Genomic DNA, 22,112 nt, shown 5'->3' on the forward strand with positions numbered 1-22,112 from the left:
AAAGATTTTTTTTTTTTGCCCAGAGATTTTGATAGACCATGAGAGAGTGAGTGAATATGTGCTTGTATTGGGAGGTGGTTGGAAGGGTAGAATTGCTCATGTAAGTATTCAAAAACTTTCTAAGCGGTTCTGATACAATCCCCGGTTGAGAACAGTTACCCTAGAAGATGACAGATAAGCCTGGCATAACGAAGACATGTGAAATCAGACTTTGGATGAATCCAGGTAGCCCAAAATGAAAAAAAAAAAAAGATTTTGAGAATGACTTATTTGGAGCTTGGCAGACTGGGGTAGTGGTGCTACAGTTCATTGAGATAGAAAATACTGGAGGAATTCAATTCTCAGGTTTGGGTGGGGAGGACAGTGCACAGAGAATAAGATAGCGAAGGAGTAGCGAATACAACTTGAGGACGTCAAGAAAATTAGAGTCGGCGTTCTTTCCTGAGGTTGGTTGTTGAAGGTAAGGAAGGTGATAATGTGGGCATTGAGAACTGAGTTAAAGGGGTTTCGTTTAGGAGGGACACTTGAATGTGTTTGTCCATAGACGGGAAGGAGACTAAAGAGGGTGAGTGAAAGCAAGGGTGTGATGAGGAGAGCGAGGTTTCAGAAGACGTGGTGGGGATTCCTTCAGGTGCATAGGAAGCAGAGTGCCTTCCATGAGATCAGAGAAAGTGGGCAAGTTCTAACCTCTCTGTGCCTTAGTTTTTTCAACTGTAAAAGGAAGATAGAATAGTATTTACCTTACGGGGTAGTCATGAGAGTTAAATGGATTGTGCCTTTATCTGTTTGTTGTTATTTTTAAATTGTTAATTTATTTAGAGTGGCTTAATGTTCTGATTATAGAGTACATTTTACTTAAATTATTAATTCATATGTAACATAAAATATCTGCCTTTTTGCAACAGACAATGAATGCCTGCAGAGTAAAGTTTTCTTTTTCTTCATTAAAATGTTTTTATCTTCTGTATCTGACCGTCTGGTTGAAGTCTGATCTTAGCCCTAGACAGGTAGCTTAGTTGGTTAGAGCGTCCCAATACCCAGGGTTGTGGGTTGGATCCCTAATCAGGGCACATACAAGAATCAACCAGTGAATGCATAAATAAATGGAACAACAAATCCGTGTTTCTCTCTCTCCCCCTCCTTCTCTTTCTAAAATTAATCAATAAATAAAAATTTAAAAATATATTATTAAAAAAAAAAAGAGTCTGGTCTTTTCTCCCCAAATAGTCTTGGATTCAAATCTTAAACTCTTCTAAATTGTGTGATCTTGGATTGATCTCTGCCTTTTCCTCATCCTCTCTGGAAGGATAAACTACCTACTTTGCAAGGTCATTATTAGCACTAAATGAAATAATTTGCAAACACAGTATAGTATAAAGTATTATAGGGTTTTGTAGCAAAACCTGAGTGAGTATCTTGCTTTGTCACTTACTGGTTGTGGAACTTTAGTCAAGTTACTTAGCCTTTCTGAGTTTCAGTTTTCCTTTGTAAAGCAGGGACTAAGAAATCTACTTCATTATTGTTTTGTGAGGAAATAGTATATGTAAAGAGTTTAGCAGATAGTAAGTCTTCAGTAGAAAAGTTGCTGTTCCTGCTAGTAGTAGAGGAAATACTGCAAGGTTAGTTTAATCATTTTTTCTTTGCAAATCTTTAGGCATTCTGATTTTCTGTTACATACTTTTTACTCTTACTTCATGAATAAGCATTTCTACATTCAAGAAAACTTTAGTAAAATAACATTATTTCCATATGTTTAGAGAGAAATTGTGCGCACTTCTAAAATTTAAAACCAAACTAGCGGTTTAGTTAGGTATTAAGTCAGAAAATTCTGAGGAAAGAGACGTTTTATTTATTTTTGTGTTCCTAATAACCTAGAACCTTGCACATGGTAAATTGTTGATACATTTTTGTAGGAGTAATGAAATGTGTATCACAGAAATAATCTCTTTACAGGAAATGCTGGGGCTCTCTAAAGTACCCGTTACTCAAGCAACACGTGGTCCTCAGGTACAGCAGCCACCTCCTTCCAATAGGTAATAATTAAATATGGCAAAGAGAATTTGACAATTCATGCAGCTATTTTATTTTATCTTTATTGTTGAAAGTATTACCAGTCGTTCCCCCCCCCCACACTGACCCCCTCCTTCCCACTCCTGCCCCCACCCCAGGCCTTCACTACACTATTGTTTGTGTCCATGGGTTATGCATATATGCATATAAGTTCTTTGGTTAATCTCTTCCCACCCCCATGCAGCTATTTTAAGCATCCTATACCTTTAACTTGAACATAGACATTCAATGATACTGTATTGTTAAATATTTTTAGGAATGTAAATAGATTGCATTAGTAGACTTCTTAAAGAGTTGAGCCAGAATTATGTCATTTAAATGGTTGGTTTCTCATCATTATAATGTAAGGAATTATTTTAGTTTTGATATATTCCTGATTTTCTGTTTTTAAGTTTGGAAAAACTTAATTTTTGTGTTGAGGGTAGGCAAGAGAAATAAAGCTGCAAAAGCTTTTCATTTTGCCTTCTTAGCCTTAGGGGTAGCTTTTCCCCCTAAACTCTCAAATCAGAGGTAGTATTACTAAAATTGAATTGATGTATCTTCTCATAATTATTTCAATAACCTTAAAACTTACTAGGTTGGTAAATGAAAGATGCAGTCTTGAAGTAATACTTGGTTTGACTGTTTCATTTATAACAGTTGTACTCAAAGTGTGGTTCCTGGACCAGTAGTGTCAGCATCACTGGGAACTTCTTTGAAATGCAGATTCCTGGGGCCCACCTTATACCTCCTGAAACAACATTCTGGAACCAGCAATCTTTGTTAAAACAAGGCCTCCTACCGATTCTGATGTACACAGTAGTTTTGCGAACCATTGGTGTACCCTGTATTCAAATTATTTTTCTCTGTTTTTAAGAAAATGGATGGCCCTGGATGGTGTGGCTCAGTCGGTTAGAGCATCATCCTGTACATTGAAAGGTTATGGGTTTGATTCCCAGTCAGGGCACATGCCTAGGTTGTGGGTTCAGTACCCCCTGGGGCACATATGAGAGGCAGCTGATTGATGTTTCTCTTTCACATCGATGTTTCTCTCTCTCTCTTCCTTCTTCTCTAAAATTAAAAATAAAAAGTCGATAGGTTGTTTCTTAAACTCTCACCCACAAATAAATGTGTTTTTTTAAATTTTGTTTTGCAGATTCTTGCAGCCAGTACAGAAAATAGACATGAATCTCACAGATCTTCTGGGGGAACTGCAGCGAGACCCTTGGCCTGTACCACAGGGAAAAAGACCTTTACGTTCCTCTGGGGTGGCACTTTCCATAGCTGTAGGACTACTTGAGGTAGTGACAATAGCTTTGTTTTAGAAAGTAAATGTGTTTGTGTGTGTATGGGATGATATGTACAAGATAATGTTGAGTGAAAAAAATGAGGTCATAGGAGAGCGAGTATATGATTTTATTTATTCAAAGTTTGATCTGCAGTGTATCCTTTTGTGTATAAAGAGGCTTTTGGAAGGATGTTCACTCAGATGTTAACAGTGGTAGGATAAGGACAATTTTACTTTAAAGTAGAATTTGAAATTTTTACACTACACAAATCTTAGCATTATAATTAGGAGTTATTTTAAAATGTTTTTTAAAAATTTGAAATGCTATCAAATTTAGAGAAAAGTTGCAAAGAACTCCTCCCCACCACCTGAATTATTTGAAATTAAGTTGCTGACATGATGTTCTCAACCCCTTGAATACTTTGGTTGTGTTTCCTGTAAACCAGGATATTCTCCTATATAAATAACTACACTACAACTATTAAAAATCAGAATATTAGCACTCATACATTACTACCATGTAATTCTCAGACCTCATTCAACTTTTGCTGATTATTCCAGTAATTTCTTTCACTAAAGGGATTTAGTTCAGAGGCATACATTTAGTGGTATGTTTAGTGTCCTTCAGTCTGGAGCAGTTCCTAAGCTTTTCCTTGACTTTCATGAGTTTGACACTTTGGAAGATTCTGGCCAATTATTCTATAGAATGTCCCTCAACTTAGGTTTGTCTTGATGTATCCTCAGAATTGGATTCAGGCCTTGCATATATCACAGAAGTAATGCTTTGGTCTTGTTGCATCCTATCCCATCACTGATGATAATCATTTGGATCACTCATAAGGTTGTATCTCCTAGGTTTCTCCACTGTAAAATTATTCTTATTTCCCCTCTGTTTGTAATTTGTAAACATTAGATGGTGTGGATCTTTGAAACCATGCAAATACCCCCTTACTCATCAAACTTTCAGTTTATTCCTTTATTAATGTCACTGTGGACTCATGGTTTCCTATTTTATATAGTGAGTTATAATCTGTTACTATCATTATTCTTTTAACTTTCTACTTTGACATAATTCTAAACATATGGAAAAGTTATGAGAAAGTTCAAAGATTAATTGAACTTTTACCCAGATTCCTCACATGCTCATATTTTATTACATTTGTTTTATCCTTCTCTGATATTTATATAAATCTCTCTATATGTCACACACACACAAATTTTAGAAAACCATTTGAAAGTCAGATGCCCCTTTCCTTCTAAGTACTTTGGTTTGTATTTCTTAATTATAGAAACAGTTTTTTGTATAACTGAAGTTCAGTTAATAGAATCAGGAAATTAACATTGATTTAACACAATTTTCTAATTTGTTAACTTTATTTGTATTTCACTACCCCAGTAATGCTCTTTATAGCAAAAGAAAATTCTGGATCATGTATTGTGTTCAGTTGCTATGTCTCTTTAGTGTCCATTAATCTGTAATAGTTCTTCAGTTTTTCTTGTTTTTCATAACATTGATATTTTTTAAGAGTGTAGACTAGTTATTCTGCAGAATAAGTCTAAATTTGGGTTTATATGATCTTTCTCATGAGTAGATTTAGGTTATACCCTTTTCCAGGAATATTACAGAACTGATTTGTGTTTTGCTTAGTACAGCACATCAGGAGGCTCACGATGTTGACTTGTTTTACTACTGCTGATGGTAGTTAGCTTTGATCACTTGGTTAAAGTGGTTTCTTCCAGGTTTTATTTTAGAATTAGGAAGGCACTATTATTTAGAAGAGGATTTTAAAAGAAACGTATTCAAACAAACATCTTGTTTTTAAATTTCATTGTAAACATTTGATTATTTTATTTCTTGAAAAATGTATGATATCCTGTTTTCTAGAAAGAGTATATCACAGTTTATTATTAGAAATGTACATTCATATGTTTTCCTTTAAACTCTTTTGACAAGTTACTTTTATTTGGTAGTGTACTTTTCCCAACACTGGTGCCCGAATCATGATGTTCATTGGCGGTCCAGCCACTCAGGGGCCAGGAATGGTGGTTGGAGATGAATTGAAGACACCTATAAGATCATGGCATGACATTGAAAAAGACAATGCCAAATATGTTAAAAAGGGAACTAAGGTAATTTTGGTTTTTAAGTCTTTTTGCCTTATTAGAAAAATTTATTTGATAAAAGAGAAAGAATACAGATATTTAATGATAAATCTGATATTGTGAAGTCTGATACTGTAACTGCTGTTCAGAATTGGAGAAATAGCCTCTCTCTAGATAACTTATAATTTTCTGGTTTTAAATGTTTAAAAACTTAGTAGTATGCACCAATAGTTATCTCTTTAAAGATTACTCCTGAGAGAAACCCTGTGTGCATGGTTTTTGTTTGTTTGTTTGTTTGTTAGAGAGAGAGAGAGAGAAACATCCATGTGAGAGTGAGACACTGAGATGTTGATTGGTTGCCTCCTGCATGTCCCCTACTGGGGATCAAACCCACAACCCTGGCATGCGCCCTGACCGAGAATCGAACCGGCAGTCTTTTGGTGCACAAGACGACACCAAACCAACTAAGCCACACTGGCTAGGACCCTGTGTGCCTATTAAAATATTCATGTTAAAGAATGTCTTTCCCTTCAGGAAAAATTTTTGCATTTTCTAATTTTTCATTTCCAATCTGCTGTACTTTGCATAGGTATATTTTTCATAGCTTGAATAGTCCAATTTTTTTTTGCAAGTTGTTTTCTGTTCATGTAACTTCAGTTTTATTTGTATTTGTGCCAGTACATTTTTCACTAATGTTGTTTTTTGACTCCCTTGCATTGGTTTTGCTTGTTTTTTTGTCCCCCTCCTTTAAAAAATTCTCTAGAGGTCATAATTTTTTTTTCTTTCTGAAAACAAGTTTCATTTAAATAAGTGTTTAAATACATTACATAACATTAAAACTGAACGGGGGAAAAAAAACCCAAAATCAGTTTTAGAGTTCATAATTTTAATTTAGTTGTGCTATATTATCTCATATTTCTTTTCTGGTAGTCATTATTTATCATACATTTTTAAATGTAATTATTAACAAATAATTTTTGTCATTAAAAATGGATACTTTTTTTTCTTGCCACCTAATTTTCCTCTTGCGCTTGTAATTTTTCTCAGAGCTTCAAAAAAAGTTTTGTTTGTTTATCTTACTGCTTTTTTATTGTCTATTTTGTTGTTTTTGTTTCTTGGGTATGGATTTAGCCAGGAAAAGGAGTTGTTTATGTACAAAGATCCAATTGTTCAGTGTGCCTTTCTTCAAGTTTAGTGTAATTTGGAGGTTAACAGTAGTCCTCACATTCTACAGTTTCAGTTACCCATGGTCAGCTGCAGTCCGAAAATATTAAGTGGTAAATCTCAGAAATAAGTTCATAAGTTTTAAGTTGCTCACTGTTCTGAGTAGTGTGATGAAATCTTGCACTCTCCCGCCCTGAAGGTGAATAATCCCTTTGCCCAGTGTGTCCACACTGTAGATGCTACCTGCCTATTAGTCACCTAGTAGCCATCTCTGTCATGGTATGCTAGTTCTTGTGTTCAAATCTGTCACTGTATCCTAGTACTTGTGTTCAACTTTTACTAAATAATGGCCTCAAAGCACAAGAGTAGTGATGGTGGCAATTTGGATATGCCAAAGAGAAGCAGGAAAGTGCTTCCTTTTAAGTGCAAAGGTATGTACGTATAGGAAAAAATAGTACATATAGGGTTCAGCACTATCCATGGTTTCTGGCATCCACTAGGGGTTTTGGAACACATCCTCCATGGATAAGGGGAGACCACTGTATTTAGAAAAAGTATTTTTTTAAAAAATATGCTTTTCTTGATTGTAGAGAGAGAGGAATGGAGGAGAGGGAGAAAGAGGGAGAGAGGGAGAAAGAAAGAGAGACATTGATGTGAGAGAGAAACATTGATCGGTTGCCTCTCTTATGCACCGCTATCAAGGATCGAATATGAAACCTGGGTATGTGCCCTGACCAGGAATTGAATCAGTGACCTTCTGGTGCCTGGGACAATGCTTAGTTAACTGAGCCTCACCAGCCAGGATTGGAAATAATGGCTTTTAAAGAAGAATGTGAAAGTAGCAGACTTATAGAAGTTACTATATTATTTTATGAGACATTATAGAAAATTATAACAAATCACATTAAAATTACTATAGATTATTCTTTTAGTATTTCTTAGATTATTTCAATCTATTAATGGGAAAAAATAATTATAGGATGATTAGTTTGTACATTACTTATTTGATTAAAAAAATCTTTTGTAGCATTTTGAAGCATTGGCTAATCGAGCTGCCACAACTGGTCATGTTATTGATATCTATGCATGCGCATTAGATCAGACAGGTCTCCTGGAGATGAAATGCTGTCCCAACCTTACTGGGTATGTATTTAAATTTTTATAATTTTTGCAGTTATAAACTAATAATGACAGTTTACAAATATAAACCAGTAATGACAGTTTAGGGAAAAAAGCCTGTCATCATCTTCTCACTCCAGGGCAACAGCTGTTAACAGTTTTTGGTACTTCTTTTACTTTAAATTTTTTCTAAAATATAGTTATAAAGGCACATTTCTGTTTGAAAAGCTCATCTTGATATCTTGCAGTCATATTATTTTATATTTATAAAAAATATGTCTAATGATTTTAGAGAGAGGAAGGGAGAGGGAGAGAGAGAGATAGAAATATCAATGATGAGAGAGTCATTGATCAGTTGCCTCCTGCATGCCCCCTACTGAGGATCGAGCCCGAAACTTGGGCATGTTCCCTGACCGAGAATTGAACCACTAATCTACTTTCTGTCTCTATGTATTTGCCTGTTCCTGACTTTAGTGGGAAACCATGTCATCATTCACCATTAAATATGATGTTAGCTGTGGGTTTTTGTAAATGCCTGTATAAGGCTGAAGACTTTCCTATCTTTTCCTAGTTTGTTGAAATTTGTTTTCAGGAAAGGGTGTTGGATTCTGTTAAATGCTTTTTCTACTTCTATAGAGATGGTCACATGATTTTTGTTTTTTATTTTCTGTATATGGTGTATTACAGTGGTTTTATATGTTAATTTTAAAAAGTTTTTTTTAATACCTTTATTAATTCAGAGAGAGGAAAGGAGAGAGGGAGAGAGAGATAGAAACATCAATGATGAGAGAGTCATTGATCGGCTGCCTCCTGCACGCCCCCAACTGAGAATCGAGCCTGCAAACCAAGCATGTGTCCTGACCCGAGATCAAACCACCAATGCCTGGATCCTAGGTCGATGCTCAATCGCTGATCCACGTCCAGCCAGGCAGTGGTTTTATTTTTTGCATGTTAAACCAACCTTGCGTTATGGGATGAATCTTGTGAATAATTCTTTTTATATGTTGTCGGATTTGATTTGCTAGTATTTTGTTGAGGATTTTTGCATCTGTTTTCATAGAGCAGGGGATCTTGCTCTGTAGTTTCTTTTCTTGTGATGTCTTTGTTGTTGGTATCAGGGTAACATTGGCCTCGTATAATGAGTTAGGAAGTGTTTCTTTTCCATTGGCAGGCAGCCATTACGTGTTTTTGGGATAATTTAATTAGAAGTTAAAAAACTCAATTAGGTATGTCAACTTATTTCTCAGGTTTATTTATTTAATGCATTCATCTAATAAATATTAATGAAAATCTAATGTATGTCAAACTATTTAAGGTACTGCAGATATAGCAGTGAACCAGACATGAAAATCTGCCCTCATGGAGCTTATCTTCTATTGCAGGACTATTCAGAGTAATTTTTTATTGGACATATTTTCTGCATTGTTCCATTGAAATGTGGCAAATGTTACTGAGGAATTGAGTTTTTTATTTTAATTTACATTTTAGTTTCATTAGCCACATGTGGGATACACAGTTCTAGTGAGAGGAGTTGAGACAAATAAAGTAGATAGTATGTTAGATGGTGATAAATGTTAGGGAGAAAAATAAGTCAGGAAATGAGGACACGGGCTTGCAGTTCTAAATTTGGTGAGAAGGAATGACCTTATTAAAGGTGACAGTTTAGCAAAGACTTAAGGAAGTTAGAAAGTGAACCATGTGCATGTATGAAGGAAGTGTGTTCCAACCAAAGGGAATAGCAAGTGCAAAGTTGAGAACATACCTGGGGTGTTTGAGAGATTATAAGGACGCCAAAGTGTAAGTGAGGGGGGACAGATTGTGAGGGTCTTTGTTAGGGCTTTGGATTTTACTTTGAGTGAGATGGGAAATCATTGGAGAGTTTTCAGCAGAGTAATGTGATCTGACTTAATGTCTTATAAAGGTCATCTGACTTCAGTTGTCTTCAGTAAGAGTACAGCAGCTACTCTAATAACACCTTTTGGTTTGGCGTCTTTTCATTATAACGTTAGTGAGGGGAAAAAATTTGATTCCTGGCTGTGTGGAGTTTGCATGTTCTCGCCATGTCTGCATGGGTTTTCTCCAGGGACTCCAGTGTCCTCCCATGCCCCAAAGATGTGCAGTGAGGTGAACTGGCATGTCTAAAATATCCCAATCTGAGTGAGTGAGTGAGTGAGTGAGTGAATGAGTGAGTGAGTGAGTGAGTGAGTGAGAAAATGTGTGTGTGTGTGTGTGTGTGTGTGTGAGAGAGAGAGAGAGAGAGAGAGAGAGAGAGAGTGAGAGAGTGAGTGTATGCTGCAATGGGAGGGCATCCTGTCCAGGGTGGTGCCTGCCTTGTGCCTTGAGCTGCTGGGATGTGCTCTGGCCACTCTCAACCCTGAACTGGAATAAGCAGGTTGGAAAAGAATTATCTTCCTTGTTTTTATTAATCTTTCTTAAATGTATGTATAGCTTACATTTATTTTAATGTTTAATGTTACAAGTGTTTTGGGTCTTTATTTAGAAGTTTGGTGATTTTTTTGTGCCAGAAATATGCCATGGGAACTTATCTTGTGTTTATATCAGTTAGCCTGTGGTAAAATGGTTTCGTTAAATATTATTTCTCTTAAAATTGCAGTTTCCAAGAACCTGTTGACATTAAATAAGGACTTACTATGTAGGGATACAGGAATGCCAAGTGGTAACATGACAGATGGTGAGAAGTGGTTGGATTTTGGATATATTTAGAAGGTAGAGGATTTGCTGATAGATCGGATCTGGGGTTTGAGAAAACCAAAGGAGTTCACTGGAAGGATTGAGTTGCCCTTTATTGAAATAGATAATGTGGGAGGAAGAATATTTGGGGAAAAGATTGGTAGTTCATTTTTGAACATGTTTGATTTAAGTTGCCAGTAGACATCCATGAGAAGATGTTGAGTAGGCAGTTGGATATAACATACAACCTAGAACGCAGGAGATAGGTTTGGGCTGGACATGTAAATATGGGAGTTGTCAGAATATTGGTGGTTTTTAAAGCTATAAAAATGGTTGAGATTGTCAGACTGTGAGATACAATACTGTGAAGGTCACTGGTAACACCTTCCTAAGGGCAGTGAAAGTTTACTTAGAGTGAATTAGAAAAAGAATAGGCAGAGGGGATTGGAAGCAGCTGTTATAGACCAGAACTTCCCAAATTTTCACATGCACAAATCAGCTGGGTATCTTGTTAACATACAGATTCTGGGTTTAGTATGCATAAACTTGAAATTCTACTTTTCAAACAAGATCTTTGGTGATGCTAATGTTGCTGGGCCATGGGCTACAATGAGTAGTAAGGGTATAGAGAGGTTTGCTTAAAAAGAAGCAGATAAGTGGGGCTGTGTAAATTGTCATTAATCTAAGATGCATTATCAGGTTTAGTGATAACACAGATTATCATAGATGACATGTTTGTAAAAGTAGAAAATTTGAAAGAATCTACATATAAGCTATATATACAAACAGTTAAAATTAATATGTTAAACTGTCGAGACTTCTGGGTCAAGGTCAGCGTACAAAATTCAACTATATTTTTATATACCAGTAACAAACAAAATAAAATTTAAAAAGAGACAATCTATAATGGTATCAGAGATAACACAAATCAAGTCTTTAACATTATCAAAAGTAAAATTACTATTAATTAATTATAGCACATCAGTTTTATTCTTTTGCCTATTTTAATTTTTGATTATATTTTATTGTTTAAAATTACTTAAAGTGTTTTTAAAATATGAGCAAACGTGAATATTTGTATGCGTATGTGTATACGTTTGTATCTCCTTCTTATATAAATAGAAAATTCTACACACCTTTCCCCACTTTGCATTTTTCACGTATATCTTGGAAATTGTTCTATGGCAGTGTATGACTCCATTGTGTGGATGTGCCATATTTTATTCAACTAGTCTCTTAATAAATGGAAATTTGGATTGTTTCCAGTCTTCTACTGTTATAAAAAGTGCTTCAGTGAATAGCCTTATACATATATTTTGCTTTTTTTTTTTTTGCCAGAATATTTGTGGCATAGATTTCTAATAGTGGGGTGGCTGGATTAAAGAGAAAATACACATGTAATTTAAAAAAAATTTATCTTTATTGTTGAAAGTATTACAGATGTCCCCTTTTCCCCCATTAACCCCCTCCAGCCTGAATACACATGTAATTTTGTTAGATATTGTCAAGTTCGTCTGCATTTGGGTTGTACCATTTTTTATTTCATTAGCAATGTATGAGAGTGCCTGTTTTTCCACAGCATTTCCAACAGAATATATTGTAAAACTGATTTTTGCTGATTAGAGAGAAAATAGTATCTTAGAATAGCTTTTGACAGTTAATGTTTCTTTAAAACTTAAAAAAATTAAAATAGGTAAAAAGGATTAAACAGCACATTAGTACATAAAATGAAAGTGGTCCCTTTACTCTCATTCACTGGGTATAACACAAACTTTGATATGACACACAGGGACAATATTTGCATATATACCCATGTGCCTATTTGTTATTAAGAATGAGAATGCAAGCTGTAAATTGTTGGGTATCCCCCCCCCCGCAATCCTCACCTGAGGATATTTTTTCAATTGCTTTTTTGGGGGTGGGGTTGGAGAAAAACACCAATATGAGAGAGATACATCAGTTGGTTGCCTTTTGCACTGTCCTCGACCCAGGACTGGAAATTGAGCCTGCAACCGAGGTACGTGCCCTTGGTCAGAATCGAACCCGGGACCCTTCGGTCCACAGGCTGACGCTCTAACCACTGAGCCAAACCAGCTAGGGCAGTTGTCAGGTATCTCCACCAGTATAGAGAACAGAGTGGGTTGGGTGGAAGGGACACATTTGTTACTGTGTACCCTTTTGCATCTTTTGAAGTTCATTATTTGTGGCTGTGTTTAAAAAAGAATTTTCTGAAATTACTGAGAACAAATGCAAGTGTTAGTGGTACTCAGCCTTGGGATTTAGATTATTTGTGCAGTGGGTACATTCTCAAATATTTGAGTTTTAAAAATTCATGGTAATGTAGCACATTTTAGGAAATATCTCTTTAAAATTTGTTAGTACTGAGAGGTAATTTACTGTTTTGGTTTTAACACATGAACTCACTACTTGTGTCACCTACATTGTTTTCTGTTCTTTGCCTGCAGAGGATACATGGTAATGGGCGACTCTTTCAACACTTCTTTATTCAAGCAAACTTTTCAAAGAGTCTTCACCAAAGATATACATGGACAGTTTAAAATGGGTTTTGGTGGTACATTAGAAATAAAGGTAAGAACCAAAACTTGATACCTGTGGTATGTTATCAAGAGGAATTTATAGGCTTCATCATAATTTTACCATTAATCAAATACAACGTATGCTTTAAAAATAGTGGTTATATTATGCTGAAACCCAGGGTTAGAGATTTTATTCATTAGAAAAATGTGTCATTATTAAATGTACAATGAAATTTTACTTGAGCATTTCTACATAATTGTTAGAAAAGAAGATATTATATAGGTAAAATTTGCTCTAACTTTATTTTTTCTTTATATAGGGTTCAACTTCTTTAGTGCGTTTGATCTTTTTTAGTGCTGAATTTGCTTATGCTAGTGCTAGATTTCTTAGTTGTTTTTTCTAAGTATGTTTTTATTGATTTTAGAGAGAGAGGAAGGGAGAGAGAAAGGTAGAAACATTAGTGATGAGAGAGTGTCATTGCTCGGCTGCCTCCAGCATGCACCCTACTGGGGATTGTGCCCGAAACCCGGGTATGTGCCCTGACCGGGAATCAAACCATGACCTCCTGGTTCTTAGGACACTCAACTACTGAGCCATGCTGGCCAGGCAGTGCTAGATTTTTGAAGTTGCAGTAATTGGTGTCTAGCTTAAGAGGAACCTGTTCTATTCTACTTGAATAACCAGTAATTGTTTCATAGTTGATAGGTTGTTGATATTATTTTCTATCATTCATTTCAAATTTGAATTTCAAAAACCCAAAGGCTTTGTGTTAGTTACCAGTGCATTGTAAGCACAATGATACTGAGTTTTCATTTAAATATTTCTTGTTAATATTACTATTTTATTGAATGCTTGCTAAATGTCCAGCATTAAGCTAAGAAATGTAGAGAGCATAAGAGATATCGAAAGCATAGGTCTTCTTATAAAGAAACTTAGTTTTGATAGAAAGATAGGTCTAACATGGGATAGATTGAAATAATAGTAGATTATGAAAGTGCTAGAAAGGTTTAGGGGCAAAAGGTGAATGCATCTGGGACACAATTTATCCTAAAAAATAAATGATTTTATCATGAGTTACACTGGTTTTTGAAAGATCGCAGAATTTAAGTTGGTTGAGGCGAATGCATTTTAGTCAGGACCCCAGGGTGAGGAGAGGCACAGAGTTGAGAATAAGCACAAGTATGTTTGAGAGTGGATAGTTTGTACTGGAATGTAAGGGAAGTAGTTTAGTTCCTTGTGTTGTAGTTTGCTGATGCGTGTGTAGGCTGAAGCAGCCGTTGTGGGTTAATGAAGAACAGTGCTTTGGGTGGAATTTGTCTGACGGTCGCAGTCAGGATTTGTCAGGAAGAAGAATCTCAAATAAGAAAATTGAGTTAGGCTTTTAAATTTTTTTTTAGAAGAGGGTAAATGATAGCTTAAATTTTGTCAGTGGAGATTGGAAAAAAAACAGTCTTGGTTGACAGATTTTCTATGGGAGGAAAAATAGAAGTCTGTGTCTAAGGTTTTGGGTTAGGACATATTCTGGGTATGGTATGATATTGAATTGAGGGTAGTTGCCAGATGGAGACTTCCTCTGGGCAGCTGGAAATAGAGGATTAAAGTTAGTCAAGGCTAGATTTTAAATTTGGGAGTTAACAGAGAAGTGCTCACTAATTGATTATTTTAACATTAGTATATTTTCATTGCGTTTTAAATGTGGAAAAATATCTTTATGTTCTTATAGTTCAGTGTTTGAGCTTATCTTTGAGCACACCAAAGTGTACCATGTTCTTATTTTGCAGACCTCAAGGGAAATAAAGATTTCAGGAGCTATTGGACCCTGTGTGTCTCTCAATTCTAAAGGACCCTGTGTGTCTGAAAATGTAAGTCACCTTTACTCTAAAAAGAAAGTACAGTTTAAGTCTCAGGACAGAACCGAGACCTGGGTGGCAGCTTATAGCATTCCTTTTAAAATTATTGTGTGGATTCAGTTTTTCAGTAGAATGTCGTTCAGCCTCTGTCAGTATACCTCTGTTTGTGGTTGCTGTTTCCCAGTACCTCTTTTCCCACCCACCTCTAAATTAAAACTTTTGTACTGTCACCAGTCTTCTATTTTTTATCCCCACTGTGCCTGAAAACAACAACTATGATTTGGAAATTTGGAAGCTTCTGAAAATGAAAATTCTGAATTTTTTTTGTTAGAATTTACAACAAAGTAACCAAAATAGACAGACTTGAGTTTCAATTCCTTTCTTCTTATTCCATCTGGAGAATGTATAATGCACTTAGAAATGGTAGAATTATGGGCTGTTGCTGTAGAGAGGATGACGGGATAGATAACACAAAGTGGGTAATTGTCTTTAAAATGACTGAGTTGAAAACTAATTTTAAGCAGTTTGCATGGTAAAGATTTATATCCTAGCCTTTTTCTTGGGAATAAGACTGCTTAAATTATGCAGTTCTGATCCAGAGAACCTGCATTCATATGTGCCTATATTATGTGTTAAATCATATCTCTTTACACATATCAAGTAGTTGGAATAGAAGGATAATGTTAGTTGTAATTACTTCATTAATTGGTATATACTTTTAAAGTCTACAATATGAAGAACTTGTATCAATACTTTTGCAATTTACTTAGCAAAAATTTGAATTATTATAATTTTATAGTGTAAAATGGCTTAATTTTATTTGATGTTATATTTCATATGATTTAAAAATTTTAAGGTTTTAATATTCAATGAATCTGTTAGAAACCTGAAATAAATTTTTTCTTACTGGAGGTTTTATTACCCCCTTTTCACCTTGGTATATATTATAGTAATAAATTATGTTGTCTAGTTTTCAAATGTATTATGTTTTATTTCTACAGGAGATAGGAACAGGTGGCACTTGTCAATGGAAGATATGTGGTCTTAGTCCCACTACAACCTTAGCCATATATTTTGAGGTTGTCAATCAGGTATGACTTTTTATATTTGAATATTGAAACATATTGAAACAAATACTTAATTTAGGCTGTAAATATTTCATACTTTTTCTTACAATAGTAAATATGACCCAAAGCTTGCTCTGTTTTGGAGTTTTTGTTTTTTATTTTCTATTTTTCAAAGCTAAACTGCTTGGTGAGAGCGCATACTGTAATAGAAATGTCAAGGAAACCTGCAAATGCCCAGCCTTGGGCAACCCAGCTTAGTCTCAGTTGTTGTTTTTTTAAATACAAAATTGAAGCATAAGTAAAATCTTAAATTTTGTTCTAGCTATGTAGTTTTGTAATTTGGTATATCGCTCCTAATTGCAACAAGGTATGTGTATGTAATATGAGTCCTACAAGAAAGTTTATTTCCCCCTTAATAATTTTTTAAAATATGAAACGCTTCACAAATTTGCATGTCACTCTTACACAGGGTCCATGCTAATCTTCTGTGTATTGTTCCAGTTTTAGTATGTGTGCTGCTGAAGTGAGCACAAGAAAGTTTAATATGTCAAAATCTATAGAAAAAAATTGCAAGGTAAAGATTGCAATATTTGGAAAGATTTTTTTTTGCTGTAGGAGGAAGATACCATTTAAAAAATATATATATCTTTATTGATTTCAGAGAGAGAAAAAAAGAGGGAGAGAGAGAGAGATGGAAACATCAATGATGAGAGAGTCATCGATCGGCTGCCTCCTGCACTTCCCCGACCGGGGATCGAGCCCGCAACCCGGGCATGTGCCCTGACTGGGAATCAAACCCTGATCGCCTGGATCCTAGGTCGACACTCAACTGCTGAGCCACGCCCGGCGGGGCAAGATACCATATTAATAAATGATTTAATGTATAAATTACTGACTTGCATACCAGTACTTATTAGGCATAAAGTGAACCACAGACTGTTAATAGTCAGCCTTCCTAAGACAGGTGCAAGAATTTTTCTAACAGTTAAAATTTGTGGAAAAGGTAATGGCTGTTATTAACCAAAACAAACAAAACCAAAGCAAGAATATTTATTGTCAAAGGGATGAAGAAAGTTTTTCTATTGACTACTTGCTATTTCTTTCTGAAGATTGTTTATAATCATTACTCTCTTCTTATTAATAGTTTTCTATTGGTTATCTGTTTATCATGTGATTATCTTCCTAAAAGTTCTGTTTTTATTTTATATACATTGGGGAGTATGAATTAGCTCAGTTTCTCTTTCCAGTTACTCCTGGGCAAAATTGCCTCATACCTTTCCTTATCTGTTAATTTCTTTACACTTATCCCTCCGTTTTGTTTTTTATGTCCTTCTGAATGATGTACTACCTGAAATTGTCCTGGTTGGACTGCGATATCACTCCTCTTATCCTTCACCCTTTTCCCCTTTCCCAAGTCCATTTTTCTTTTTTTGGCATATCACAACCGTTTCGTATGTACTGTAAAAATCATCCTTCTAATCGATATTAGAATTAATTTTATTAGTGCTACGCTATGCAGTCAGTGACTACATGACAACAACATAGTAGATTTTGCTTAGTTTTTACTCTTTTACTTTTACACAGCATAATGCTCCAATTCCTCAAGGAGGGCGTGGCGCAGTTCAGTTTGTGACTCAGTATCAGCATTCAAGCGGGCAGAGACGCATCCGAGTGACCACCATTGCGAGGAAGTAAGTTGTATTTGTTAGAGATTTAATTTACATATCAAAACTATTCTGGATTGTGCTCCCAAATTGAGTTCCTATTTTGAGTGTCATCCATGACTAGAAAATGAACATTTATAATGAATAGCATTTTATTTCTTTCTAGTCCAGCTTATTTGCTAAAATATTCTGTTTTTTTAAAAAATATCTTTATTGATTTCAGAGAGAGGAAGGGAGAGGGAGAGAGAGAGATAGAAACATCAATGATGAGAGAGTCATCATTGATCAGCTGCCTCCTGCAAACCCCCGAGTGGGGATCAAGCCCACAACCCGGGCATGTACCCTGACCAGGAATCGGACCACAATCTCCTGGATCCTAGGTCCATGCTCAACCACTGAGCCACGCCTGGCCGGGAGCTAAAATATTCATTGTTAAGAACTGTAAAGCAATTTAAAAATCTAGTCCTAAGACGCATTCTACAAAATATTCTATTTGCCTTATTCCCCTGAGAGGAAGAGAAAAGCTAATATTATCCTGTTATAGGCAATAATAATATATATGATGCATTATATACTATACATGTATAATATCAACACAGTAATTAATAGCATTACTTTTCAATTGATAATAAAGTTCTTAGCTACTTTTATCATTATATATTTTTTCAAGTGTTAGTCATTTAATTCACTTGTGAAACCTTTATTTAGTATCTGCTTTATAGATTGGGTATTTGTGGGAGAGGCTGTGGAATGTAACAACTTGAACATACTTGATCTGCTATATGATAATGTGGGATAGATCAGTCTTCAAAATATCTGTGGTGAAGGGCCAGGTGTTCTTTTTGTATGTTTTCCCGCCCCCTCAATCCTTTGGAGACTAATTCTTTTATTAAACACAATGAAATGAATTACTAGGTAAATGAAATTATAAAAAACAATTCAAACAAGTCTATTATTTATTAGATTCATCAGACATAAAATTATTTTGTTAAATTGCTCAAAAGTTTATAAACATTTACTCTTAGTTTCTATTCTTAGCTCATGATGAACTGGCACTGGGTTCGATACCACACTTTGACTAGCACTGGTTGAGATCACAAAAGGCAACGTCTTTTAACAGTTAATATTATAGGATAATGTAACATAGTTATGTCCTACATTTGTTGAGATAGTTACAATTTCCAAAAGACAGTAATTAGGCACAGTCTGAGATAACTTACAGTTCTGTTTTTTTGAAAATGTTAGAATAATTTTTTGTTTATTTGAAAAAAATTAAAGCCCTGGCCAGGTAGCTCAGGTGGTTAGAGTGTCATCCCAGTACACCAAGGTTGCGGGTTTGATGAACAGCAGATCCGCATTCCTCTCTCTTTTTCCCCCTTCCTCTCTCTCTAAAATCAATAAATTAAAAAAAGAAAAATATTAAAAAATAGAGGAAGAAGAATTTTGAACATTTTACTACCTGAATTTCCTTGGGATCACTTCTTACATCTTTGAGTCATGTAAAAATGGTCCAGCTATTCAAGAAGTCTGTAAGTATTGCCAGTCTTGCTTAAAGTGAAGTACTTTAGAACAGCTGAAATATTACAAAATGCTGTCAGTGAAATGTTAAACAAACAGAAACTGTTGCTGGGTCTACCCAGGATCATTTTGACTGGGTTGGATTTATAGAACATGTTAATTTAATGAATTACTGCTATTTTATTACATAATATTAAATTAATCCCTTAGATTAAAATTTTCACTTAACTTTTAATTGGTTTTAGTCAGTGCATTAACATGGTGAAAAAAGAATACATAGTAATTTTAATTAGGTAAATTTTACCAGTAATAATTGAATTAAAGACCAATGAGGCTAAATAACATATTACTAAACTATGAATGGATAAACAGTGAGATCAAGCAAGAAATCAAAAGATACCTTGAAACAAATGAAAATGAGTACACAGCAACCCAAAATCTGTGGGACATAGAGAAAGCAGTCCTAAGAGGGAAATTCATAGTATTACAGGCCTCTCTCAAGAAACGAAAAATCTCAAGTAAGTAGTCTAATTTTATACTTAAAGGAACTAGAAGAAGAACAAGCAAAGCCCAGAGTCAGTAGAAGAAAGGAAATAATAAAGATCAGAGTAGAAATAAATGAAATAAACGAGTCTAAAAAACAATGCCAAAGATCATTGAAACCAAGAGCTGGTACCTTGAAAAGACGAAAAAGATTGACAAACATTTAACCAAACTTATCAAGAAAAAACAAGAGAGGACTCAAATAAATGATATCAGAAATGGAAGAGAAGAAGTAACAACCGACACCAAAGAAATTCAAAGGACTGTAAGAAAATATTATGAACAAACTATATGCCAACAAATTGGACAACCTGGGTGAAATGAATAAATTCCTAGAAACATACAATCTTCCAAAACTGAGTCGGGAAGAATCAGATAATCTGAGTAGACAGATTACAACTTGAAACAGTAATAAAAAAACTCCCAACAGTCCATCCCTGCGTGGCTCTCCTAGGACCGAGGCGATCGGGGTTCGATTCCTGCTCAGGGCACATGCCCAGATTGCGGGCTTGATCCCCAGTCAGGGGCCTGCAGGAGGCAGCTGATCAATGACTCTCTCATCATTGATGTTTCTATCTCTCTCTCTCCCTCTCCTTTCCTCTCTGAAATCAATAAATATATATTTAGAAAACAACAACAAAAACTCCCAACAAACAAAAGTCCTGAACCCAATGGCTTCACAGGTGAATTTTACCCAACATTCGAAGAAAAACTAACACCTATCCTTCTCAAACTATTCCAAAAAATTCAAGAGGAGGGAACACTCCCAAGCTCATTTTTATGAGGTCATTGTTATCCTAATTCCAAAACCAGATATAGACACTTCAAAGAAAGAAAGTTATAGGTCAGTATCTCTAATGATCATAGATGCTAAAATCCTCAACAAAATATTAGCAAACTGGATCCAGCGGTATATTAAAACGATCATACACCATCATCAAATGGGATTTATTCTGGGGATGCAAGAGTGGTATAATTTCCCCAAATCAATAAATGTGATACATCACATAAACAAAATGAAGGATAAAAACCACATGACCATATCAATAGATGCAGAAAAGGCATTTGATAAAACCCAGCACCCATTTATGATAAAATCTCTCAGCAAAGTGGAAATAGAGGGAACATACCTCAACATAATAAAAGCTATACACAAACCCACAGCCAATGTGATACTCAGTGGGCAAAAACTACAATTGTTCCCCTTAAGATCAGGACAAGACAGGGATGTCTGCTTTCACCACTCTTACTCAACATAGTACGGGAATTCCTAGCCATAGCAATCCGATAAGAAGAAATAAAATGCATCCAAAGTGGAAAGGAAGAAGTAAAACTGTCATTTGCAGATGATATGATACTGTATATAGAGAATCCTAAAGATTCCACTAAAAAACTACTAAAGCTGATAAATGAATTCAGTAAAGTAGGATACAAAATAAATATCCAGAAATCAGTTGCACTTATATACACCAATAGTGAACTATCAGAAAGGGAAACTAAGAAAGCAAACCCATTTATAATTGTATCAAAATAAAATCCCCAGGAATAATTTTTTTTAATAGGTCATTATTGATTTCAGAGAGAGGAAGGGAAAGGGGGAGAGAGAAGGATAGAAACATCAATGATAAGAGGTCGAGCCTGCATCCCAGGCATGTGCCCTTACTGGGAATTGTACCGTGATCTCCTGGATCCTAGATCGATGCTCAACCGCTGAGCCATGCCGGCTGGGCCCTAGGAATAAATTTAACCAAGAATGTAAAAGACTTGTCCTTGGAAAATTAAAAGACACTGAAAAAAGAAATATTCAATGCAATTCCTCTCAAGATATCAATGGCATACTTCACAGAACTGGAACAAATATTCCAAAAATTTTGACTCAGAATAGCCACAGCAATCTTGAGAAAAAAAGAACAAAGTTGGAGGAATCATGCTACTTGATATCAAACTATACTAAAAGGTCATAGTTATCAAAACCATGGTGCTTGCATTAAACAGACATCATATAGGTCAATGGAACAGGATAGAGAGTTGAGAAATAAACCCATGCCTTTATGATCGATTAATATTTGTCAGAGGAGAAAAGAGCATACAGTGGAGTAAAGATAGTCTCTTCAGTAAACGGTGTTTGGGAAATTGGACATATACATGCAAAAAAAATGAAACTAGACCACCTTCTCACACCATACGCAAGAATAAACTCAAAATGGATTAAAAACTTTAAAATGTTAGACTCAAAACCTTCCAAATCCTAGAAGAAAACATCTTGGAAATTTCTTATAGCAATATTTTTTCTAATATATCTCAACTGGCAAGGGAAACAAAAGAAAAAAGTAAACAAATTGGACTACATCAAACTAAAAAGTTTTTCACAGCGAAGGAAACCATCAACAATATGAAAAGACAACTGACTGAATGGGAGAACATATTCACCAATGATACATCTGATAAGGGGTTCATATCCAAAATGTATAAAGAACTTACACCACTCTATGCCAAAAAACAAAACTCCAATTAAAAA

General features: G+C 35.2%; 1 protein-coding gene and 1 non-coding gene across 2 annotated transcripts in view; one reads left to right on the forward strand and one right to left on the reverse strand.

The window, feature by feature from the left end:
* Positions 1-22,112, forward strand: part of SEC23A (SEC23 homolog A, COPII component) — a 53,442-nt gene that overhangs the window by 13,914 nt on the left and 17,416 nt on the right. The window contains exons 6-13 of the mRNA XM_016209795.2: positions 1,954-2,033; positions 3,206-3,350; positions 5,309-5,467; positions 7,632-7,747; positions 12,880-13,003; positions 14,734-14,814; positions 15,804-15,893; positions 17,454-17,560. Coding sequence (XP_016065281.1) covers positions 1,954-2,033; positions 3,206-3,350; positions 5,309-5,467; positions 7,632-7,747; positions 12,880-13,003; positions 14,734-14,814; positions 15,804-15,893; positions 17,454-17,560 — 902 coding nt within the window. The remainder of the gene's footprint in view (positions 1-1,953; positions 2,034-3,205; positions 3,351-5,308; positions 5,468-7,631; positions 7,748-12,879; positions 13,004-14,733; positions 14,815-15,803; positions 15,894-17,453; positions 17,561-22,112) is intronic.
* On the reverse strand, positions 16,294-16,400 carry LOC148094302 (U6 spliceosomal RNA). The gene has a single exon (XR_015716292.1). It is a non-coding gene; the product is annotated as a U6 spliceosomal RNA (small nuclear RNA).

This window comes from Miniopterus natalensis, chromosome 1, assembly GCF_054644295.1.
Source record: "Miniopterus natalensis isolate mMinNat1 chromosome 1, mMinNat1.hap1, whole genome shotgun sequence".
NCBI classification, from domain to species: Eukaryota; Metazoa; Chordata; class Mammalia; order Chiroptera; family Miniopteridae; genus Miniopterus; species Miniopterus natalensis.